The sequence below is a fragment of the Vulpes vulpes genome, chromosome 10 (genome assembly GCF_048418805.1).
Source record: "Vulpes vulpes isolate BD-2025 chromosome 10, VulVul3, whole genome shotgun sequence".
Classification (NCBI taxonomy): domain Eukaryota; kingdom Metazoa; phylum Chordata; class Mammalia; order Carnivora; family Canidae; genus Vulpes; species Vulpes vulpes.
In genome coordinates this window covers 18,743,136-18,764,099 of record NC_132789.1, presented here as the reverse complement: position 1 = coordinate 18,764,099, position 20,964 = coordinate 18,743,136, and the positions used below count along the sequence as shown (strand labels likewise).

General features: G+C 44.5%; 1 protein-coding gene across 1 annotated transcript in view; it reads left to right on the top strand.

The window, feature by feature from the left end:
• SVOP (SV2 related protein) overlaps positions 1 to 20,964 on the top strand; it is a 71,365-nt gene that overhangs the window by 20,278 nt on the left and 30,123 nt on the right. Inside the window, exons 3-6 of the mRNA XM_025986616.2 lie at positions 1,472 to 1,557; positions 2,625 to 2,723; positions 7,406 to 7,477; positions 16,610 to 16,734. Coding sequence (XP_025842401.1) covers positions 1,472 to 1,557; positions 2,625 to 2,723; positions 7,406 to 7,477; positions 16,610 to 16,734 — 382 coding nt within the window. The remainder of the gene's footprint in view (positions 1 to 1,471; positions 1,558 to 2,624; positions 2,724 to 7,405; positions 7,478 to 16,609; positions 16,735 to 20,964) is intronic.

The following is a 20,964-nucleotide window of genomic DNA, read 5'->3' as shown; positions in this document are numbered from 1 at the left end:
AGTGGGGTAGTGTACATCAATGTCTTTCTGCAGTGCCTGGCCCACAGTGAGCAATCAGACACACACCATTACTCTACGTATTATTATTCTTATTATTGAGGACTCTGTAGGACTCACTCTGCTTTCTCCGTATTTTTTGCTGGAGGAAACCAGCCCCTGCTGATGTGATAAACACCGGCTCACACTTCTGGAGAAAATCATGATTGATGTAAGAGATCCATGATTGAAATTCTAAAAAGATGACATCTCCCAGTGGGGAGCTGATGAGATCCCCAGAGGCAGCCCACAGAAGGGCCACCCAGCACGCTCCCTTTAGTATTTTTATTTTTTTAATTAACTTTTTTGGAAACCATTTTAGGATTATAGAAAAGCTGCAAACATAGTTCTGAGAGCTCCCACATACCCTTCATGCAGCTTCCCCCGATGCTAACATCTTACCCGGTCATGGTGCGTTTGTTAAAACTAAGAAACCAACACTGTGTCGTCCTATTTACTTACTAAACCCCAGACTTTATTCAGACTTCACCAGTTTTTGCAGCAGTGCTGTTGCAGGACATAGACCAGCCTAGTAGATTATGTTTAGTCATTATATTTTTCGAAAATACTTACTAGCATATCAATTACCTCCTACTTTTTCTGAGCGCACAAATAACATATTTGTTTGGAAAAGTTAGAAAGTGAATGCTATCCTCAAAGATGATTCTGTTAACGGTTTTTGAACCTTTGTCTTTCTTCCCCTGCATGGCGCACACGTACGTTTCTATCACAAAGGCCCCTCTTAATGATGCATACCTCTCCCCAGTTAAATTTTTGACTTCACAATATAATGTGGACGGCTCCATCGGAGTGCAGCGGCACTTTGCTTTTAAAAAGTCTTTCTTGCTTTCCCAACTATGGAAGCGATGCATTGTTGAAGACAGCTAAAATCTCATAGGATTTCTCTCTTGCTCTCTCCAAAGACAACAGAAATGAAACCACAATTCAAGTTAGGTATGCGTATGCATTCCATGCATTGACACATACATGCATCCATATGCATACACGTACACACAGGCATGTACATCTCCGAGAAGAAAAGCATAGTAAAATATGCAGCCCATTTTGCTTTGTTTTAAAAAATTAATTAGCAATATGTTGTGTGCATCTTTCTATATCTGCACATTCTTTTTAACAGGCAGGTCATATTTTATAATGTGGATATATAAAAATTTATATATAATTATGATATGTATAGTAATTTATCTAACCAACCCTTGTTGAGAGACATGCTGGGTTTTCCAGTTTTCCCTTTTACGAACAATGTTGCAGTGGACTTTGTAGCTGGAATGTTTTTCTAGGATAACATTGCTAGGAGTGGTGCGCTGCCTTTACTAAGTTTGACTGAAACGCCTTCCCCCACCCTGCACTCCCACATGAGGATAATTGCAGGATGCACTCATTCCTTCCGCCCGTCTCCCTTTCTCCTTTCCAGATACTTTCATGGTGGAAGATGCGGTGGAAGCCATTGGGTTTGGAAAATTTCAGTGGAAGCTGTCTGTTCTCACAGGCTTGGCTTGGGCAAGTATTTCTGGGAGCGGTGACCTTACATTCAGTCTCCAGGAAACCTTCATGCTATTCAGCTGGGTTCCAGGGCAGGGGCTGTGAGGAAGGACATAATTCTCTCCACATGGAGCCTTTGCTTGAATCACCAAAAGTTTATGTTGAGTGATGCTGGTGATCATGAAGATCTGGCCTTGGCCGGAGTTTGGGTGTGGTTGATCATTGCCCTCAAGATAGATGGGAAGTTTCTAGCTAATTAAGTGGTTCTCAACCCTTTGGGGGCTCAGGGCTGCCATAAGATTATGATGTCTTCCGTGGAGCTCACCCTAGATAAACATGCACAAACGAAAATGTGCCTTCTGCTTTAAGAGGTTCATGACCCCTTGTTATAAATCTAACCTACCTCCAGCAAAGAACACATCTAGACCTTTAATGCAACTGAAACTGATTTTTGGTGAATGTTGCAAGATGGTGAGCTAACCTATTTTTTCAAATGGATCTCAAAATTCCCCGCATCACTGTCCCCCCCCCCCCCCCCCAATTTAAAAAGCCATCTTTTATCTATCGCATTTCCACGGCCAAGGAGGTCTGCTTCTGGACTCTCATTTCTGTCTACTCTCAAGAAGGTACCATGATGTGTAATTACCAGGGTTTTCTAGTATGTGTTAATATATTAAAAGCTCGTACTTGTTAAATATACTGACAGTTCTACATGAACAATGACCTATGCACCAAAGATAAACTAGTCTGTAATTGAGCTAAAGAGAAAAGATCATTGTCTCTCTACCTCCGTGAAAAGTTTTTCTCAGGTTTTGGAAATATAATGCTTCCCCACTTCATTTGAGGAGCACCCCTATTTTTTTAAACACAGAAACACACAGAATGTTAGATGCCTCTTCGTCAATTCCTGCATGGTACCTACCGTCTGAGCTACCGGACCTCCGGGTGTGTTTTGATGTGTGGTAGGGCGCACAGCAGCCAGTGGAGGAGGAGGGCTCTGCATGCTCAGGGGTCACGGACTGGGGTGCAGCCACCCCCAGCCCTGGGCGCATCCTGGCCTCACGATGTTCCCTTCCTCCCTGCAGATGGCCGATGCCATGGAGATGATGATTCTGAGCATCCTTGCTCCACAGCTGCACTGCGAGTGGCGACTCCCCAGCTGGCAGGTTGCATTGCTGACCTCGGTAGGCAGCCCCGCAGCTCTCTTCTATCGCATTCAGGACACCCCTAGGGCATTATGTGGGGGTGTCTCCCTCTCTTGCTGCTGCCCAGGGCTCAGCAGCAAAGAATTAAGCCCTGGTTAGAAACAACGTGACCCCAGCTTCCTTTACCCCGCCGTGTACCTCACATATCCCGGCAGGTTTGCAGCCAGCACTGCCGCACCCAGGGGGCCAATGACTTGGAGTCCCAGACATTCTACTCAATTACTGGGTAGTTGGAACCCACCTGGACGTAAACCTCATAAGCCTCACTTGACAGCAAAAAGGAGATACCAATTCCTCTTTCACAAGGGTGATCTGGGGATTGAAACAACACAGTGCCTGACACATAGTAGATGTTCAATAAATGGTAGGGAGCACAGCTCCCTGAATTAACACTTGAAGGAGAGTGAGGGAGAATCCGGAGTATTTCTTAGGGGAGTTCAGCAGCAACCCTCTAAAAGGGAGGGGAATGGCCAGGCTGGATAAGAGAGTAATAATGATGGTACAAAAGCTAATATTTGAGTTCTCACTGTGCAAAGGGCTTTACAGAGATTACATGCAATCTATGCTTAATATATATTGTGCTCTTTAATTCTCACAACCCTAGGAGGTAGATACTATTATTAGCTGAGGAAAATGAGGCACAGGAAGGTTAAATCACTCACGAAAGGTCACACAGCCTAGCTACCGGCAGGTACAGTAATTGCTAAGCAGGAGAACCTCCCAGAATGCTGTAACTGTTCTGGAATGGCTTGAGCACCTTCAGCAACCAGGCCTGGTCTGATATTAGAAGTAAACTTGTGCAGCCCCATGGGAGGAGTTGTAGAGACACATACACGAGCCTTTAGTGGTTTAGTCACTTAGATGTGTGACCTTGAATGAGGCGCTTTACAGCTCTTCTACATCTCTTCCAGAATGGGGGTGATAATGCCTGTTTCCCTGCAAATGAGCAGCAAAATACACATAGTGCCTAGTGTATGGTAGGGGTGGAGTAACTGATACTTCTCTCTCAGATTTCTGATTCTCACTGATACCCCCTGAAGCATACCCAAGAGGGCCGTGTTTTTGCACTGAGGAGCCTTTCTCAGCTGTAACCATCACCATTTACTGAGCCCTTACTGTGTCCCAAACACTGTGCTGCGGGTTTGGCATACATTATCTTTTTAACCTTCTTAATCTTGTGAAAGAGGTGCTCTTCTCACTCCCATTTCCACAGATATGGAAACTAAGGCTCAGAGAGGTGTGATGACTTCCCAAGCTCACACAGCCTGTAAGAGGCAGAGCTGAAATCCAGGTCTGTAAGACTCAGAGTCTCAACTCCCAACCCTGGACATAGCCCTGGACTACTTCCTTATGGTAGAAAATTTGGACTCATGGGCTTGGCGAAGTTGTGAAGTTTCAAAGTTTCATGGCCAAGTTTCTGCGGAAAATTTAGAGCGCCGCAGGAGTTGCTTTACTTGCATAACATACATAAAGAGGATAATGGGGACTACATTATTGTCATAAGAAATACGGTGCAAGTTACCGTAATTAGTGTGGTATAGACCAGTGCTCTGCAGGGCCTAGATCTCTCCTTCGGGAGAGGAAATGTGGCAGAATTGTGTTGTTTGTGGGGAATGCTTAATTCTTCCTTGGTGCAAGGATATCCCTTAGCACATAATTAAGGCAACGCTTCATCCCTACACAGCAATCTTCAAACATTTTTTTTTTTAGATTTTATTTATTTATTCATGAGAGACACAGAGAGAATGGCAGAGACACAGGCAGAGGGAGAAGCAGACTCCCAGTGGGGAGCCGGATGTGGGACTCCATCCCAGGACCCCAGGATCATGACCTGAGCCAAAGGCTCAGGCTCAACCACTGAGCCACCCAGGAATCCCAATTTTCAAACATTTTTGCTGTAGGTTATCTAGAAAAGAATTTTCTAAAAACTTTGCAGACCCCACGACCCTCAAAGGGTTTTAAGTTGACATTAAATATCTTTATTTTATTTTCTTTAACTTTTTTGACATTAAATTTTTTAAAGTTTTATTTATTTAAGTAATCTTTACACCCAATGTGGGGTTCAAACTCACGACCCTAAAATAAAGAGTTGCATGCTCCTCCGACTGAGCCAGCCAGGCACCCCAACATTAAATGTTTTTAAATTGTAGGTTGCAGATTCTATGACTCCTGGTGTATTGAAATATTTAAAAAATTAAGTAAAATTTCATATCCACTTTTTGAAATATGTCCAGTGGAATTGAAATACATGTCTGATACCCATTTCCTCTGTTTTAAAATAACATGAATAAGGTCATCAGAAATACTTGGAAATTTTGCATTATTTTGTGTTCTTCTGGGACTGTTATTTTCATTCCATATCTTCATTTTTTTTTTTTTAAGATTTTATTTATTCGGGCAGCCTGGGTGGCTCAGCGGTTTAGCACCACCTTCAGCCCAGGGCGTGATCCTGGAGACCCAGGATGGAGTTCCACATCGAGCTCCCTGCATGGAGCCTGCTTCTCCCTCTGTCTGTGTCTCTCATGAATAAATAAATAATATCTTTTAAAAAAAGATTATCTTTTAAAAAAAGATTTTATTTATTCATTCATGAGAGACACAGAGAGAGGCAGAGACACAGGCAGAGGAAAAGCAGGCTCCCTGTGGGGAGCCTAATGTGGGACTCAATTCCAGGACCCTGGCATCAGGCCCTGAGCCAAAGGCAGACGCTCAACCACTGAGCTACCCAGGTGTCCCCATTTCTCCATGTTTTATCCTAGCAATGTTTTACTCTGCTCGAAAGCATGTCATTTGTCACCTGTCAGAATTTCCCAGACCAAAATATATAAATTTTAAATTATTGTTTTTAATTTTCTGAGCTCATAAGGCTCTTGAGTGTTGACATTTTTCTCCTGCACTGAGTTATCATGATAGTTTTTAGTTATATGCAATAGACCAAAACAAGAAAAAATGAATTTTGATAAATAGCTGTTGAACACAAGTGAATTTTTATCAGGAACATACCTCTTAATGAGTGGTATGGAGTGTCTCTCAATTACATCATGTATTCTTGGATGATTACTTTCTACTAAAGTAAGATGGGGTTTAGCAGCAATTCCCTTCCTATTTTTCATTTTTACCTTATTTACGTATCAAAATTGAGGGGGGACTGAATGAGTTTTGTAACAATTCAATAAACTAATGCCACTTGTTTTTTTGGTTTTTTTTTCAGCGACTTCCAAGTTATATGCTAAAGAGCATATAGCAACTGCTTATGAAAGATTATTTTCAGTGATCTGATTTACTGATGGCTTCATTAGGTTCTCTTTCAATTTGGTTAAAAATAATAAAAAGGAATTGGAAACTAGATGAGTCGCAAAAGGATTTGTATCTTGTCATTGGTGTCCTTTTTGAGGTGTTCTGAAAGGTTTAGCCTCGAAGCATTGCCCTGTGAGATGCACTGCAGAGACGGGAGGGTGGGGTAATGAGAAGTGGGAGGGGGTGGTTGAAAAAGGTGGGGCAGGAAACAGACAAGAGCCATAGCTTGTTCTCAGGAAAGAGTCTGTATGGAAGTTGAGGACCTGGAAATTAATTCTTTTAAAATTAGCCACGTCTGCTTGGAGCACCTGGCTCTGTGTAGCCTCCATTTGCAGCCCACTGCCCAAGGACATGCCTGTGGTTTTGGGGCAGTGCCTTCACCTCTTTGAGCCTCAGTTGCCTTATTTGCAAAATGGGGATGATAATGGCACCCACCTCGAAGGGCCACCATGAACTTTGGGTAAGATGTGAGTACAAAGCATTTAGTGTGCTGTCCCATACTCGGAGAGGACAAGGATAGGCACAGGAATGAAGGCTCCAGTCAGCCTTCCTGGGTTTAAGATCTGGCTCTACCCTCTGTTCCTGGGATATGGAGCAGGTTTTTTAGCTCTCTGAGCCTCAGGCTTCCCAGCTATAAAATGGGTATAATAATTTAAACTGCATCAGCTCTGTTCAAAAATTAACAATGTAACAGTGACTTTGTGGGGCACACCAAGAGCTCTCCATGAGTGCTTCTGCTTACAAATAGCTTACAATTCTTTTGTTTTTTAAAGATTTTATTTATTCATGAGAGACAGAGAGAGAGAGAGAGAGAGAGAGAGAGGCAGAGACACAGGCAGAGGGAGAAGCAGGCTCCATGCAGGGAGCCTGATGCCGGACTCGATCCCGGGACTCCAGGATCAGGCCCTGGGCCAATAGCAGGCGCTAAACCGCTGAGCCAGGGATCCCAACCTTCTGTTTTTCTCACTCTCCAAGCTCTACCTTTGAAATTTTCTTAGCAACAGGGTGAGACATTTCTTTGGTAGGTGAGAAATTGTTCAGATGCTAGTTCTATGCCTATACTGCCCAATCCCAGCTCAGGTAGTGCTGCTTACACCTGTGTGACCCTGGCCAAGGGATGTCCCCTCTCTGAGTCTCAGTTTCCTCATCTGTAAAACAGGAATAATGATATTACCCACCCCACAAGATTGTTGTGGGGCTTAAATAGTAACACAAAGCACCTAAACAGTGTTTGTACCTTAACAGGATCTCAGCCAGTGTTGGCTCATCACTCAGACCAGGACGTGATATCACAGGTTCAAGTCATTGTTCCTCTTCTCTGCGATGCTCCGTGTCACTAACAGACCCTGTCTTTCCATCCACAGGTAGTCTTTGTTGGCATGATGTCCAGCTCTACGCTCTGGGGAAACATCTCAGACCAGTACGGCAGGAAAACAGTAAGGCGACCTCTCCTAAGTGCATGTCCTCTGGGTTATCTCCATGGTGGCGTTGACAAGCAGCAAAACAGTGCTGCTTAGCATTTGGGAGGCCCGATGAGCTCTGTCAAAATGCAATGAGAAGACATTGGCTCTGAGGCCATGGACTCTCGAAAACACACAGGCCTAGTGAGGCCCAAGCGTGTACATTTCAGAATGCAGAAGATGCCACTGGTGCCCACCCGGGTCCCCTTGGCACCCACTATCCCCTTACACAAGGCTGGGGAAAGTCAAGGGCTGGTAGATAAAGTTGTCAACTTTCTTGCCCTAAATGAATCATCTCCTAATCCCAGCAGCACTGAGCTCCGGGATCCGTGGGAACTTGCTCATGAAGGTACCTTGAATTGTCTGCTTTCCCCACTCCTCCTGGGATCACCACCTAAATAAACTGTTTGTACTAGAATTCTTGTGTCAGGGTCTGCTTTGGGGGAAGCCCAGCCTCAGATATGACATGAAATGGATTTGCAAACAAGGAAGAAGGGAACTCAAGGTCTGGCATTGCATTGAGCTCGTACTGTTTGATTCACTTGTTACTGCATGGTCCCCTTTGTATTTTACACTGCTCTGGTTTTGCTAGGCTGCACTTGGGTGCTTTGATTCCTTCAGCATGTGAAGTTACAGTTCTCCAAACTATGAACTTGGGCTTGATGGGAGAAAAGAGCTTTGTAGATCTAGAAGCTTTACTTGGTTAAGGGCCCTGCTCAGGAACAGCTGCCACTCCGGTAGTGCATTCTGAGTGATTGCACCTGCTGACTGCTTTATTGTTATTTTTCCTGGACTCTTCTTTTCAGTCTGCAGCTTCTTGGGAGGCAGGGTGGTGTAGTGGTTACATGCTTGGGCTCTGGAATCAGGTGGATCTGGGTTCACTTGCGACCCTGCCACTCCTGGCTGTGTGACCTTGGGCAAGTGAATTGACCTCTCTGAGGATCAATTTCTTCATATGTCTAAAGAAAAAAATAACAGATTCTACATTTGAGGGTTGAGATCCTAGGCATGAATGGCTTTGTACCATGCCAGGCACATCATAGGCACAGGACATACATGAGCTGGCATTGCAATGAAAGCATTTCTGACAAGTTCCCAGATGATGCCGATGCTGCTGGTCTGGAGCCCATACTTTGAGAACTATTGACTTAGATTAATGTAGATAGCTAAAAAAAAAACTTAGAATTCTGTTAGGAAAGAAGAATGGAGACGTGGATGCTGAAGAGGTAACAGGTGGGGTCCACTATACCAGCACACCAGGGACTGGAAATAACACAGTACCTTGTATGGCAGGCCCTGTACCAGGCCTGATACATGCATTCGCTCACCCAAACCCTGGTACTATTCTCAATCTGATTTTACAGAAGGGAAAAGTGAGGCACAGAGCATGGGCAACTTGCCCAAGCCACACAGCTTATATATCACAGAGCCAGATCTCACTCTTTTAAGGTCTAGACTCTTGCTTTAACACGTGGCTAGTGGCTTGAATCCGTAGATGCTCAATCAATGTATGTTGACTGGATGGATGGATGGATGGATGAACAGTGCAGTCCAGCTGCAGGCCCTCCCACTGTGACTGGACAGGAAATACATAGGCCAGTAGGCACCTGGGAAACATTGACTTACGAAACCTCTAAGGAGTGGCTAGGGCAGGACCAGAAGTGACCAAGCTGGGAAACCAACTCTAGCCATTGTAGCACAGGGACTTTTGGATGGTTTTAGAAGCTGGGGAGGTCAGTTGGGAAGATCTCTCCAGGCCTTCCAAAGAGAATAAAACCTGGATTACTCTGATTTTCAGGCCGTAGCTCTCTAAACTCTGCCCATGCACACCCTCCCACGCACTTCCTTTTTCTGGAGGGTGTAAGTCATTGCTTCAGCAATTTTCTGATTGGAAAAGAGCAGAGCCAGAGCTGGGAAGAGGAGAGAGGGAGAAAGGATGGAAGTAAGGGAAGAAGGAAGGATGGATGGATGGAAGGGAGGGAGGAGAAGCACCTCTTAAAGCAGAGCCGTTCTTGGGTGGCGCCACAGCGGTGAAGGGAACTGCAAATGTGTGGCTGAGGCTGGACCTAACATTAGCCTTCGCAGTTCTAAAATAATCAAAGGAGAAAGCTCTTCTAAATTCTTCACGTGGCTTCTTCCTGTGCAGACTGGGCATGGGGTGGATGACTTGTCCCTCTGTCTCCTGCTAAAAACACTTTTTATTTACTTGTTCTTGAGGCAAGCATGCATATACACACACAAATGCAGGAACCCATGAAAAGGAACTTTACTGAGGTACAGGAAAGGGGCCTCAGTTTCCTTATTTATGTCAGAGGAGATTGGATCAGATAACAGCTGATAGTAACAGCTACCATTTATTGAGTTCCTGAAACTGAAGGGCAAATGGGTTTGTCCTCCCTTGTGTCTGTTCTAATCATTCAGTAGAGGACTCCAGACACATGGATTTGAGGAGTGGAAGGCTCAGTGGGACAGCTCTGTGATCAATTAGTGATGTCTGCCAGGGGCAGGAGGGCAGCCTGGTGAGCGCAGTAAAGCCCATGAGGAAGGTGGCTATGCCTGTTTTGCGTCCTGAGGTGGCCCCGGCACCTGGCACAGCACCTGCCTTTTATAGCAGACCCTCCATAAATACTTCTCGAGTGGCTGAGTTGGATGGATGAAAATCAGATCCCCTTGTTGCCACTTTCTGCCACTCTCTCATCCTCTCCAGACCAGCAAGTGATTTCCTGGATGACTGTTCTCTGTTTTACAGAGAAGTCCAAAAAGATCATTAGCTTATGATCCTGACATCCCTCTGCAGAGTATGTTCATTCTGCCACTAACGTGGGTCGTGCCTATGGCGTTCCCAGGAGGTAGCCCTATAGAATGTAGATACCTTCATTTTATGGTGGGAGGAGAAAACTATAGCTCAGGTTTTTAAAAGATTCGTAGATGGGTTTTCAGTAATGCCATTTACTGAATCTTGTGAGTTCTGAACACATTTTGGCAACTTCTAGAATAGCAGTTCTCAACGGGGGAGGGAGTGGGCAGGTTTTATCTCCCCCTTCCTCCCAGGGGACATTCGGCAATGTCTGGGGACGTTTTTGGTTGTCACCACTGAGGGGAGGGGTGCTACTGGCATCTAGTGAGTCAGATTCTGTTTGCTATCCCAAAGTCCATGGGACAGTCCAGGGGTAGTCCACAGGGGTAGTCCACAAAGAACTACCAAGCCCTAAGTGTGAAGGGTGCGAGGGTTGAGAAACGAGGCACTAGAGTGAATGCACAGATGATGCCAAGTTGCACTATTGTGAAGAGTTCATTCTGTATCATCTTATTGTATCAGCTGGGACTACTCCACCCTAATTTCCTATTTACCTCCAGTGCTCATTTGGACAAATGAAATGCTAATGTGACATTTTTGTGAAAGCATGAGCTCTGAGGTCAGACTGCTAAGTTGCAAATCCCAGCTCCTCCACAGACAGGCTGCATGACCTTCAACAAGTTACTCAACCTCCCTGTGCCTCAAGTTTCCTCATTTGTTAGTGGGATCATAGTAGTCTTTCTTCCATAAGGGTGTCCTAGGAGTAAACGGGCCTTTGCACAGAAAGCTCTTGGCACAGAGGAAGCAATTCATAAATGTCCAGTATTGTTCCTATCATTTGGCAAGCTCATGACAATAAACAGCAATGCCAATGTTCAAATGCAGGTATGTCTGGCTCCAGAGTCCACAACCTTGGCTGCTGGGAGACATAACTGAATTATTCCCCCAGAATTCAGTTGAGCAGATGGACATTCAACCGTTCCAAACAAAGCCTGAGAGGGTGCCTATAGAGTGGTCCTCTAGCTCTCCTGACCAGAGAGGAGAGAAATCACCCCCAGACTGCAGGGCCCCCTCCTCCCTGCAGGGAATTCTGGCCCAACCGCAGGGAGGATGGATCAGGTTCTAATTATAAAGCTTCTGTAGAACTCCTCCAGAAACAGAGGGTGAGCCGGGCAGCTGGCAAAGCTTTAGCAAGTGCCAAAAATCTCCTCCTAGCTCCTTGATCTGCCTCCGCCCAGCTGGGAGGCTTCTGGGAGGGTGTCTGCTGCATGACTTTGCAAGGGACTCATGTAAGGGGTTAGGACTCAGTGGGCCACTTTGATTCCTATAGAAGTTCCTACACCCTGGGGGCTTATGGCAAAGCCACACAAAGGAAGGGCAGCTGTGGGTGTGTGGCCTTGCCGGGGTGAAGGTGCTCCACCCTCTCTATTGAGTGAGGGAACTTAAGCAAATTATTTCACCCCTCTGAGTCTCAGTTTCCCCATTTGTAAAACTAGGTTGTCAAGAGCAGGAGTTCAGAGGGCTGCTGGAAGGGTTATATGAGAAATGTAGTTAATGCACTTAGAACAGTATTTTACTGATGCACGGTTAGCCGGTGACCAATGGAACCTACTATTGGCTGCGTCGCAAAAAAAAAAAAAAATTCAGAATATGATCAGGTCACTAGCTAGTTCAAAGGCTATAGATCCATGTTATCTGTAAGTACGAAAAGGAAGTAGCTGGCAGGCAACAAGCCTCTCATCCCAATATTTTTTTTAAAGATTTATTTATTTATTTATTCATGAGAGACAGAGACAGAGAGAGAGGCAGAGACACAGGCAGAGGGAGAAGCAGGCTCCATTCAGGGAGCCTGATGTGGGATTTGATCCCGGGTCTCAGGATCAAGCCCTGGGCCAAAGACAGGTGTTAAACCACTGAGCCACCCAGGGATCCCCTCATCTCAATATTTGAAGATCCCCAGCCTCCTTGTCCCCTGACAATTTTCCTTGTCCTGCACATGACCGGAGGACACCAAGGGCACTGAGTCAACAGCCTTCCAGGACTGAGTAATGCTCATGATGATGACATCAGCATGCTCCTTTTGGAGGCTGCAGACTTGGCACCCAAGTGGTAGCAAGACCCTCAGCTTCTTAGAGCAGAAGCTTGAAGCCTTTCCAGGCTACAGGTTGTATACCAGGGAGCTATGAACTGAACATGGCCTATAGATGTGTTTTATTTAACCCATACAATGCTGTATAGGATTTTGAATCAGTTGCCTCTGCTTCAAAAAATAATGTATTTTGCATAAAAATGAAGAGCTCTGTTTTTTTTTGTTTTGTTTTTTTAATTGGGCTATCTGGCAGCCCAGGATCCACATTCTGTGATGGCAACTTTTGGCTAGAGCTCAGTAGAGGCTGACAAGACAGGCCAAGCTCTCTTGCATTCACCTGGACCCACCTATCCTTGCTGCATGACACCCTCATGCATGCTCTCTGTCAGAGGCAATGGGAGCCATCAAAGGCCCAGGAGGAGGGGAGTGCTCATTCAAGTATGGCATTTGGAGTTGAAAGTCCTGACTCCATGTTTGACTGCTGATCCTGGACAAATCATTCAACTACTTTGACCCTCACTGTGCTGATTTGTAAAGTGGGAGTGAAAATAACAGCCTCTTTCCACAGGCTGCTGTGAGGACCCAGTGTAAAGATGTGACAGTGATTTACAAAATGGGAATGAAAGTTCCATAAAGTTAGAGACTCTGGCTGTCACATTCCCTGCTGTACCTCAGGAGGCACTCAGTGCATGCATGGTGAAGGGATAAATGAATGAATCATGGTATCTTGACTGCCAGGCATGCGACAGATGCTTAATATATGCATATTGAACAAATGATTGAATGGATGATGCATATCAGTACCTTTAGTGCTGGGCACACAGCAGGTGTCTAATACACATATATTGAATGAATGAATGAATGAATGAACAAATAATATATAGCATTTTTTCTAGCATCTGGCATAGAACAGGCACTTGATATATGCTTATTGTTAAGTGAATAATTGAATGAACAACTTAATGAATACATAATGTCTATACTTCTCTCTCTAGAACCTGGCGTACAGGGGATGCTCAGTAAATGAATACTGAAAGAAGAAAAGGAGAGGGGGAGAGAGGGGAGTGGGGAGACGGGGCCAACAATCTAAAAGGCAGAACAAATGTTAGGCCAGAATGACAAGTGTAGTTAATGAGAAGCTCAAAAGCCCAGGAGACATTTCTGCAGAGTCCCGAGAAGTGCTTGGATGAGGCAGCTGGCAGTGCCCGTGCCTTTGCAGTACCCATGACAATACTCACAAATGGTTGCTGAGTCCTCATTTCCTGGCCAGCTGGAAAGCCCTGACATCAGTGGGCAAATGCAGAGCTAGCTGTAGTCTGCTGTGACCCTGCAGGACAGGTCACATGCAGGTCTTTGCTGCCTGGCATGGGGTCATGTGGTGACCCCAATGGGGTAGTGAAGCTCCCAGGCGGTCGCTGGAGAGAGGCTTAGCTCTCAGGTGCCAGTCGGGGTGCCCTCTTTTCTACCCGCTCCTCTTCTCCTCCTCTGTTTTCCCTCTTTTTTCATTTTCTTTGCTGCTAATGATGTCCTATCTCTGATTCAAGACTCCTTGGGTTCCAAGAAAGCAAATCCCTCTTAAGATAGCTTAAGCCACAAGAAAGGAAGTAAGTAAATATGTGGCAAATACTAATTTCGTAGTCATGTGTTTCGGAGTGCAGAAATGTTGCTTCATTATTGTTGCAATAGATCCATAGCTCCCTAGGCTTTGATAATTCCTATCCCATCTGTTTTTTTATATACTTAATATCTTTCTTTATATCAATTTTACTTTTTAAAAAAGATTTTATTTATTTATTCATGAGAGACATTGAGAGAGGCAGAGACACAGGTAGAGGAAGAAGCAGACTCCCTGCAGGGAGCCTGACGCAGGACTTGATCCCAGGACCCTGGGATCATGCCCTGACCCAAAGGCAGACACTCAACCACTGAGCCACACAGGTGCCCACAACTTCGTTTTTAAAAAAAAACAAACTGGGACACCTGGTTAACTCAGTTGGCTAGGTGTCCAACTCTTGATTTCAGCTCAGGTCATGATCTCAGGGTCCATGTTCATCAGAGAGTCGAGATTTTCCCTCTCCTTCTGCCACTCCCCCCACTTGCTCTCTCTCTCTCAAATAAATTAATTAAAATCTTTTTTAAAAACCTTAAATGCATGTTTTTGGAAAGGGAAACTTTATAGAGAGTCCTAAATAGGAAATCAGTAGCAATTGTCCTAAATAGGAAATATCTGCAAAAATAAATACAATGAAAATAAAACAATGTTACTAAATTTTAGTTGGTTACAGTTGCCTCCTGTCCAATCTGTTAAAAAGAGAGATTAACGGGTGTTTAAAAAGGTGTTAAGGGATCCCTGGGTGGCGCAGCGGTTTGGCGCCTGCCTTTGGCCCAGGGCGCGATCCTGGAGACCCGGGATCGAGTCCCACATCGGGCTCCCGGTGCATGGAGCCTGCTTCTCCCTCCGCCTGTGTCTCTGCCTCTCTCTCTCTCTCTGTGACTATCATAAATAAATAAAATATTAAAAAAAAATAAAAATAAAAAGGTGTTAAAGACAGACTAACACCACATAGATCTTTTCTCTTGGACATAATCAGAATAATGATTGGAATGAAAAATCACTTTCTTGCAAGCTAATGAAAGTTATTTAAAGTATTCTCTCTCCCACTTAAAATCATTTTCCAAGAAACTGGAAATCATCTGTCAGACCTCCAAATTTCCTCTCTAGTCCCTTTTCATTCATTTTAATTTCTTGTAAGTTTATTTATTTAAGTAATCTCTACATCCAAGATCAAGACTCCCATGTTCTTCTGATTGAGCCAGCCAAGGCACCCTCGTTCATTTTAACTGGAAAGCTAAAGTCGGTGTGCTTCAGACTTCCCACCTGAAGTGTCCCCAGGGAGACAAGAGGGTGCACTCAAGGCTGGATCTGGGGGAAGTACTACAGAGAGAGACCTGCCCAGACACCGTGTTGCAGGTTTAAAATCCACATAGAATTTGTGTTCTATTCCATAATATGTTTGGTGTTGGTTATTGTGAACCCAGGGTCCTGGGCTTGAGCCCTACATCCGGCTCCCTGCTTCTCCCTCTCCCTCTGCCTGCCGCTCCCTCTGCTGCTGCCTGTGCTCTTTCTCTGTCAAATACATAAAATCTTAAAAAAAAAAAAAAATAACACCTTAAATTGCATTCACCCTTGATTTTTTCTCAGTCTCTAAGAGTAATTAACACTCCAGGAATACACAGCATGTTTGTTTTGCAGCATTGTATCTCTAGGTGGTTCTCAACCCCGTGAAATACAATGTTCCCTTTACTTAGAAATTGTTATGAAAACTTTTAATAACGCCCTTAATGATCCAGAAATAATTTCAAAAATAAAATAGCCACCCACATAATCTTTAAAAGAAACCAGTTATTAAAAAAATAAAATAATAAAATAAATCAGGTATAATGCCCCAAGTATGATATAATGGAGGACTTTTTAAAGGAGGCAGTTAGTTAAATGTATTTTCAATATGCAAATGTGCATGCACAAATGTCCAGATAAAAGGAAGAAGTTAATATTTGTCTCTGATTATAAATCAGCTTGTATTTAACTTAATTTTGTTGATGCTTTTTTCTTTATATTTGACATTTTGAAATAGATTTAGATCAGTCTATTCATAGATACACATAGAAACCCTATGAATGCAGACAGATACTGGAGTGTTCCCTCAATGACTCAAATACCATATGCAGTGTTGCCATTGACAACATGGCTTTCTGAAATGAAGAACAATTTTGTAAAGTTCCAGAAAAACCACACACAAACTTCCTTTGATTTACCTAGAAGTTGGATTCCTGCAAAATTAAGTGTATATTCAAATCTTATTTCTATATAAAATAGAGTGAAGGTCAAGGTACAGATAGTCATGGAGTTTTCACCTGGATGATAGGCAAGTAGAAAGTTCAATTTGAGATGGTGCAGGATACAAGACAAGTCTTTATTGAGTCTCATGCACTGCATCTAACATCTCAGGCCCCTATATATTAAATGCCGATCATTGGGGCAACCAAGAATGCTGCAGAATTTTCCCACAGCCCTTCCCCCCAGGGGTTGGCACCATCCCACAGAGAATCTGTATGGATTGCTGTTTAACATGACCCCATTGATGGCTTTCAACAGGTTTGGGGGCCACATGGCCTGGAGGTACTGAGAAGCCCTGTGACTTGGTGTCTTCCTTCTCCACAGGGGCTGAAGATCAGTGTGCTCTGGACTCTGTACTATGGCATCCTCAGTGCTTTCGCGCCCGTGTACAGCTGGATCCTGGTGCTCCGGGGCCTGGTGGGCTTCGGGATCGGAGGGGTCCCCCAGTCGTAAGTAAATGCCCAGCTCTGGCCATCCAGCAAGACAGCCAGTCAACTATGTTCATAGCTTGGGGGGGATGCAGAGACGGTACACTAGGGCTTCTGGCATCAAGGAGGTATGATGTAGCCAGAAAATAGTACCGTTATCAGTATTGTAATGATTGGCAAAACGAAAGCAACATAATAGGGGCACCTGGATGGCTCAGTCAGTGAAGTGTGTAACTCTTGATCTTGGGATTGTAAATTCGAGGCCCATATTGGGCGTAGAGATTACTTAAAAATAAAATCTTAAGGGGCACCTGGGTGATCCAGTCAATTAGGCATCTGACTCTTGGTTTTAGCTGGGGTCATGATTTCAGGGTCCTGGGATCGAGCCCCACATCAGGGTCTGCATTCAGTATAGAGTCTACTTTTGATTCTCCTTCTGCTCCTCCTACTCCTGCTTTCTCTCTTTTCTGTCTCTCAAATCAATCAATCAATCTTTAAAAAATAAAATAAAATCTTAGAAAAATACAACACAATAGCTGGAAAGTCATAAATGTGAAATAATAATAAAAATATAGATCATCTAAAAAAGGGGGGGTGGGATCCCTGGGTGGCTCAGTGGTTTAGCACCTGCCTTAGGCCCAGGGTGTGATCCTGAGGTCCCCAGATGAAGTCCCACATCAGGCTTCCTGCGTGGAGCCAGCTTCTCCCTCTGCCTGTGTCTCTGCCTCTCTCTGTGTGTCTCTCATGAATAAATAAATAAAATCTATAAATAAATAAATAAATAAATAAATAAATAAATAAATAAATAAATAAATAAAACTATAGATCTAGCATTGATTGGACACATTTCTAGGCACATTGCAGCAGCCCCAGGAGGTATGTGTTATCAAATGATTGCAATCTCCCTTTTATAGTTGAAACCAAGACTCAATGGGTGAAATCATTTGCCTAAGACATATGGTGTGTAGTGGAACTAAGAACCCGAGTCTGTCTGCCTACAGCATCCATGCTCTTAACCCTCACAAGGCACATGAGGGACCTCTTCCTCTTCTAACCTAAGCATGAGGTGTGGTGGGCCTAATCAGATGCAAACTGAGTATTTGTTGGTGCTGTTGTTAAGGTACTGAGAATAGTCACAGTTGTTAGAAGAAGCCACTCTGTCCTGGGAGATGGGCAGACAATGGCATGTGGGGTGTATCTGACCTGCAGACTAGTTTTATAAATGAAGTTTTATTGGAACACAGCCACATCCATCATTTACATATTAACTATACCCATTTTCATATACAGCAACAGAGTTGTCTCAGCAGAGACATCATTTCCTATCTGGCCCCCTATAGAAAAGGGGCCATCCTATAGGATGATAATGGCCAATATTTAGTGTTTACTAGGAGGCATGTGCTTTTCTAAACAGTTTACCAGATTGTCTCGTGTAATCCCCGCAAAATCCTAGGTAAATTCAATTATTCATCCCATTTCACAGATACAGAAACTGACGGATAAAGAAGTGAAGTGACTTACCCTAGGTGACAGAGTCAGAAAGAGGCATAGTGAGAATCTCAGGCCCTCTAAGTCCAGAGTCTAGGCACTAACCATTGCATTGTACTGTCTCTCTATCAAAGATGCAAAGGATTTGGAAAGACCTAGAGGCAGATTGAGGATGATGTAGAATATTTCATATGAAGGGATCTGAATGAAAAGAAGAAGCCAGAGTTGAGTCCGAGGAAGGATAATAGTCCATTTGGGTTAGCTCGTTGGGGTGAGATATGTGAGAATTGAAAGCTAAGGTTGGACAGGTAGACCAGGGCAAGCTTCCTAAAGGTCTTGAATGCCAGGCCAAAGGAATTGCCTACAGGCAATGTGGAGCCACTGAGACTTCTTGAGCAGGGGAGGTACTTTAGAAGTATTAATCTGGCAATAGTGGGTAGGATGGGTTGAAGATAAGGAATAATAATTCTTGTTACGATAATTTAGGGAAATTTCCCACAAGGTCCAGTTTGTTCACTTATTTAATATTTCTTGAGCACCTACTATGGCACTGGCCTGTACTACACGCTGGGGATACAGCATGAGCAAGACAAATATGGTCCCTATTACAGGTGGGGATCTCAGAAAACAGAATGTGAGATGGAGATTAGTGTGCAAGCAATTATTGATATCAGCACCTGCAAGGGAGTGAGTAAAGCTTGAATGGGCAGAGGGAGGAGCTGAGCAGAGCTGACCCTATAGAAGTTCCAGAACTGGAATGGCTCCTTAGAATTGTTCCAAAATGAGGCATGGGGGCTGGACCTTTATACCTTCACATCAGCCATATTGGACATGAGGTGCCCTCAAAAAGGGAGTGTGACCTTGGGCAAAGCAGCTACTTTGGGGCAAGGCAATTTCTGGCAGGGCCCCAATTCTGAGCTCTTAGCAGGTAACATTCCTGGTCTTTCTAGAGGGAGTATGTCCCTCAGTCCTGAAGGGTGAGTCCAGGTGGTACATCACAGAACCCAGGACAGTCTACCCTTTGTACCTCTTGGATCTCCTTGCTTCATATAATAAGTCTACCCCATCAGGGAACAGCTTTTCCAGCACTCTGATTGGTCTTTTCCCTGAAAAGACTTAAAAGAGGCTGGCTAGTGGGGTAAACTAAAGTCCCTGTTATTGCTGCTGGTCTCACGGCTGCCGCTGATGCCTAATATCTCCCTCTCCGGCTGCTTGTTTAGGTTCCTATTGCCTTTGGCCAGCACTTCTGCTGATCAAGATGGTTTACCTGGTGAGGTGTTCCAGACCACATGCCTGAGTCACTGTGCCCTTCCCAGGCCATAGCTGCTGCTTGTCCATTTAACACCAAAATTGGGCAATTACCAAGAGATGTCCAGGATATCACCTGGGTACCCCATTAGATAACAGTAGCCCTATTGCCTCCTGATGCTCAGGATCAATTCCTAAGACAGAATGCTGACTCTCTTTCTTGACACAAGGAACCCAAATTTACTAAGTGGCAGATGTTACATAGGGTCTAATGGGATTCTTGTTGGGGAAGCATGCCCTAGGGGAAGCATGCCCTCTCTGGAACCAGGACTTCTAACTCCACACGTGGGCAGTTACAAATTCCTCCTTCAACCCTTTGATTTCAGAGGATGTATTCCTTCTACATTGCACCATATGATGGACATTGACTTAAGGGTATATTTTGTCCTAGAAGACAGTATCCCATCCTCACAGAGCATCATCTCCAAGCCAATGCCTCCGTGGCATCTTCATCCCCCATCAGGCCAGCATCTTTAAGGTACCATAAGTGGATTCCATGGTCATATACCACAAGGGCATCTCCTTTGATACGTATCAGCTCCCTTGGTCTCAAACACTGTAATGCGGGATTCTGTGTCAATGAGTTGAATACTTTGAAAGCTGGCGCTGGCTGGGACCCCGTAGGCAGGAAAGGCAAACCCATGCCCAGAATATGTGCCAGTTCCATCAAGATGAGTTACTGCTCCTTCCACAATGGAAGATGCCCAGTATCAATACTTTGCCACCATGTGACATGGGACGACTCCATCCTGGGGGCTCTGCGTCGGTCTCTGTTGCTTGCAGAATGGCAGTACGTGCATGAGGATCTGGCCCAATTGCCTCTTGAGGGTTAACAGTTCACTGGTTGACTTCTTGAGCCTGTTGAGCCTGTTGAGTATCACAGTTGGGGAAGAGTAAGAGAGGGAATCTAGAAGAGTAATGCCTACACTGAAGTAGTGTGACTTGGTCATGATTACCAGATTCAAATTCTGACTGTCAAAAAAAAAAAAATTCTGACTGTCCCTTAACAGCTGTGTGCCCTTAGGCAAGTCACTAAACCTTTCTACTTCTCAGTTCCTTCGTCTCTAAAATGGGGATAATAGCATACCTACATCATGGGGTCAGTTAGAATATTACATGACAGCACATGTGAAATGCCTGGGACAGTGTCTGGCAGAGAGCACTCAGTGAATGTAAGCATGTGCGTGGTCTGCCAAAGACTGTGAAGCTCAGGTGTCAGTGTGACGGATGTTGGATTCAGTGGGTTATTAGGGAAGGAATAAATGGGGACAGGAGATATAACCACATGAATTGAATATGAGAACAAATCCCCAGACTCTTTTTGCCACTTAGAGGCTAGAAGGGCAGTGAGTGGCTCTCAGTTCCCTCCAGTCCTTCCTTCCCTATTCATTATTGACCCCTCCAGGGCTCTGCAGAGTAGACATCTGACATACACTCCTGGGCCTAGGATAGGCT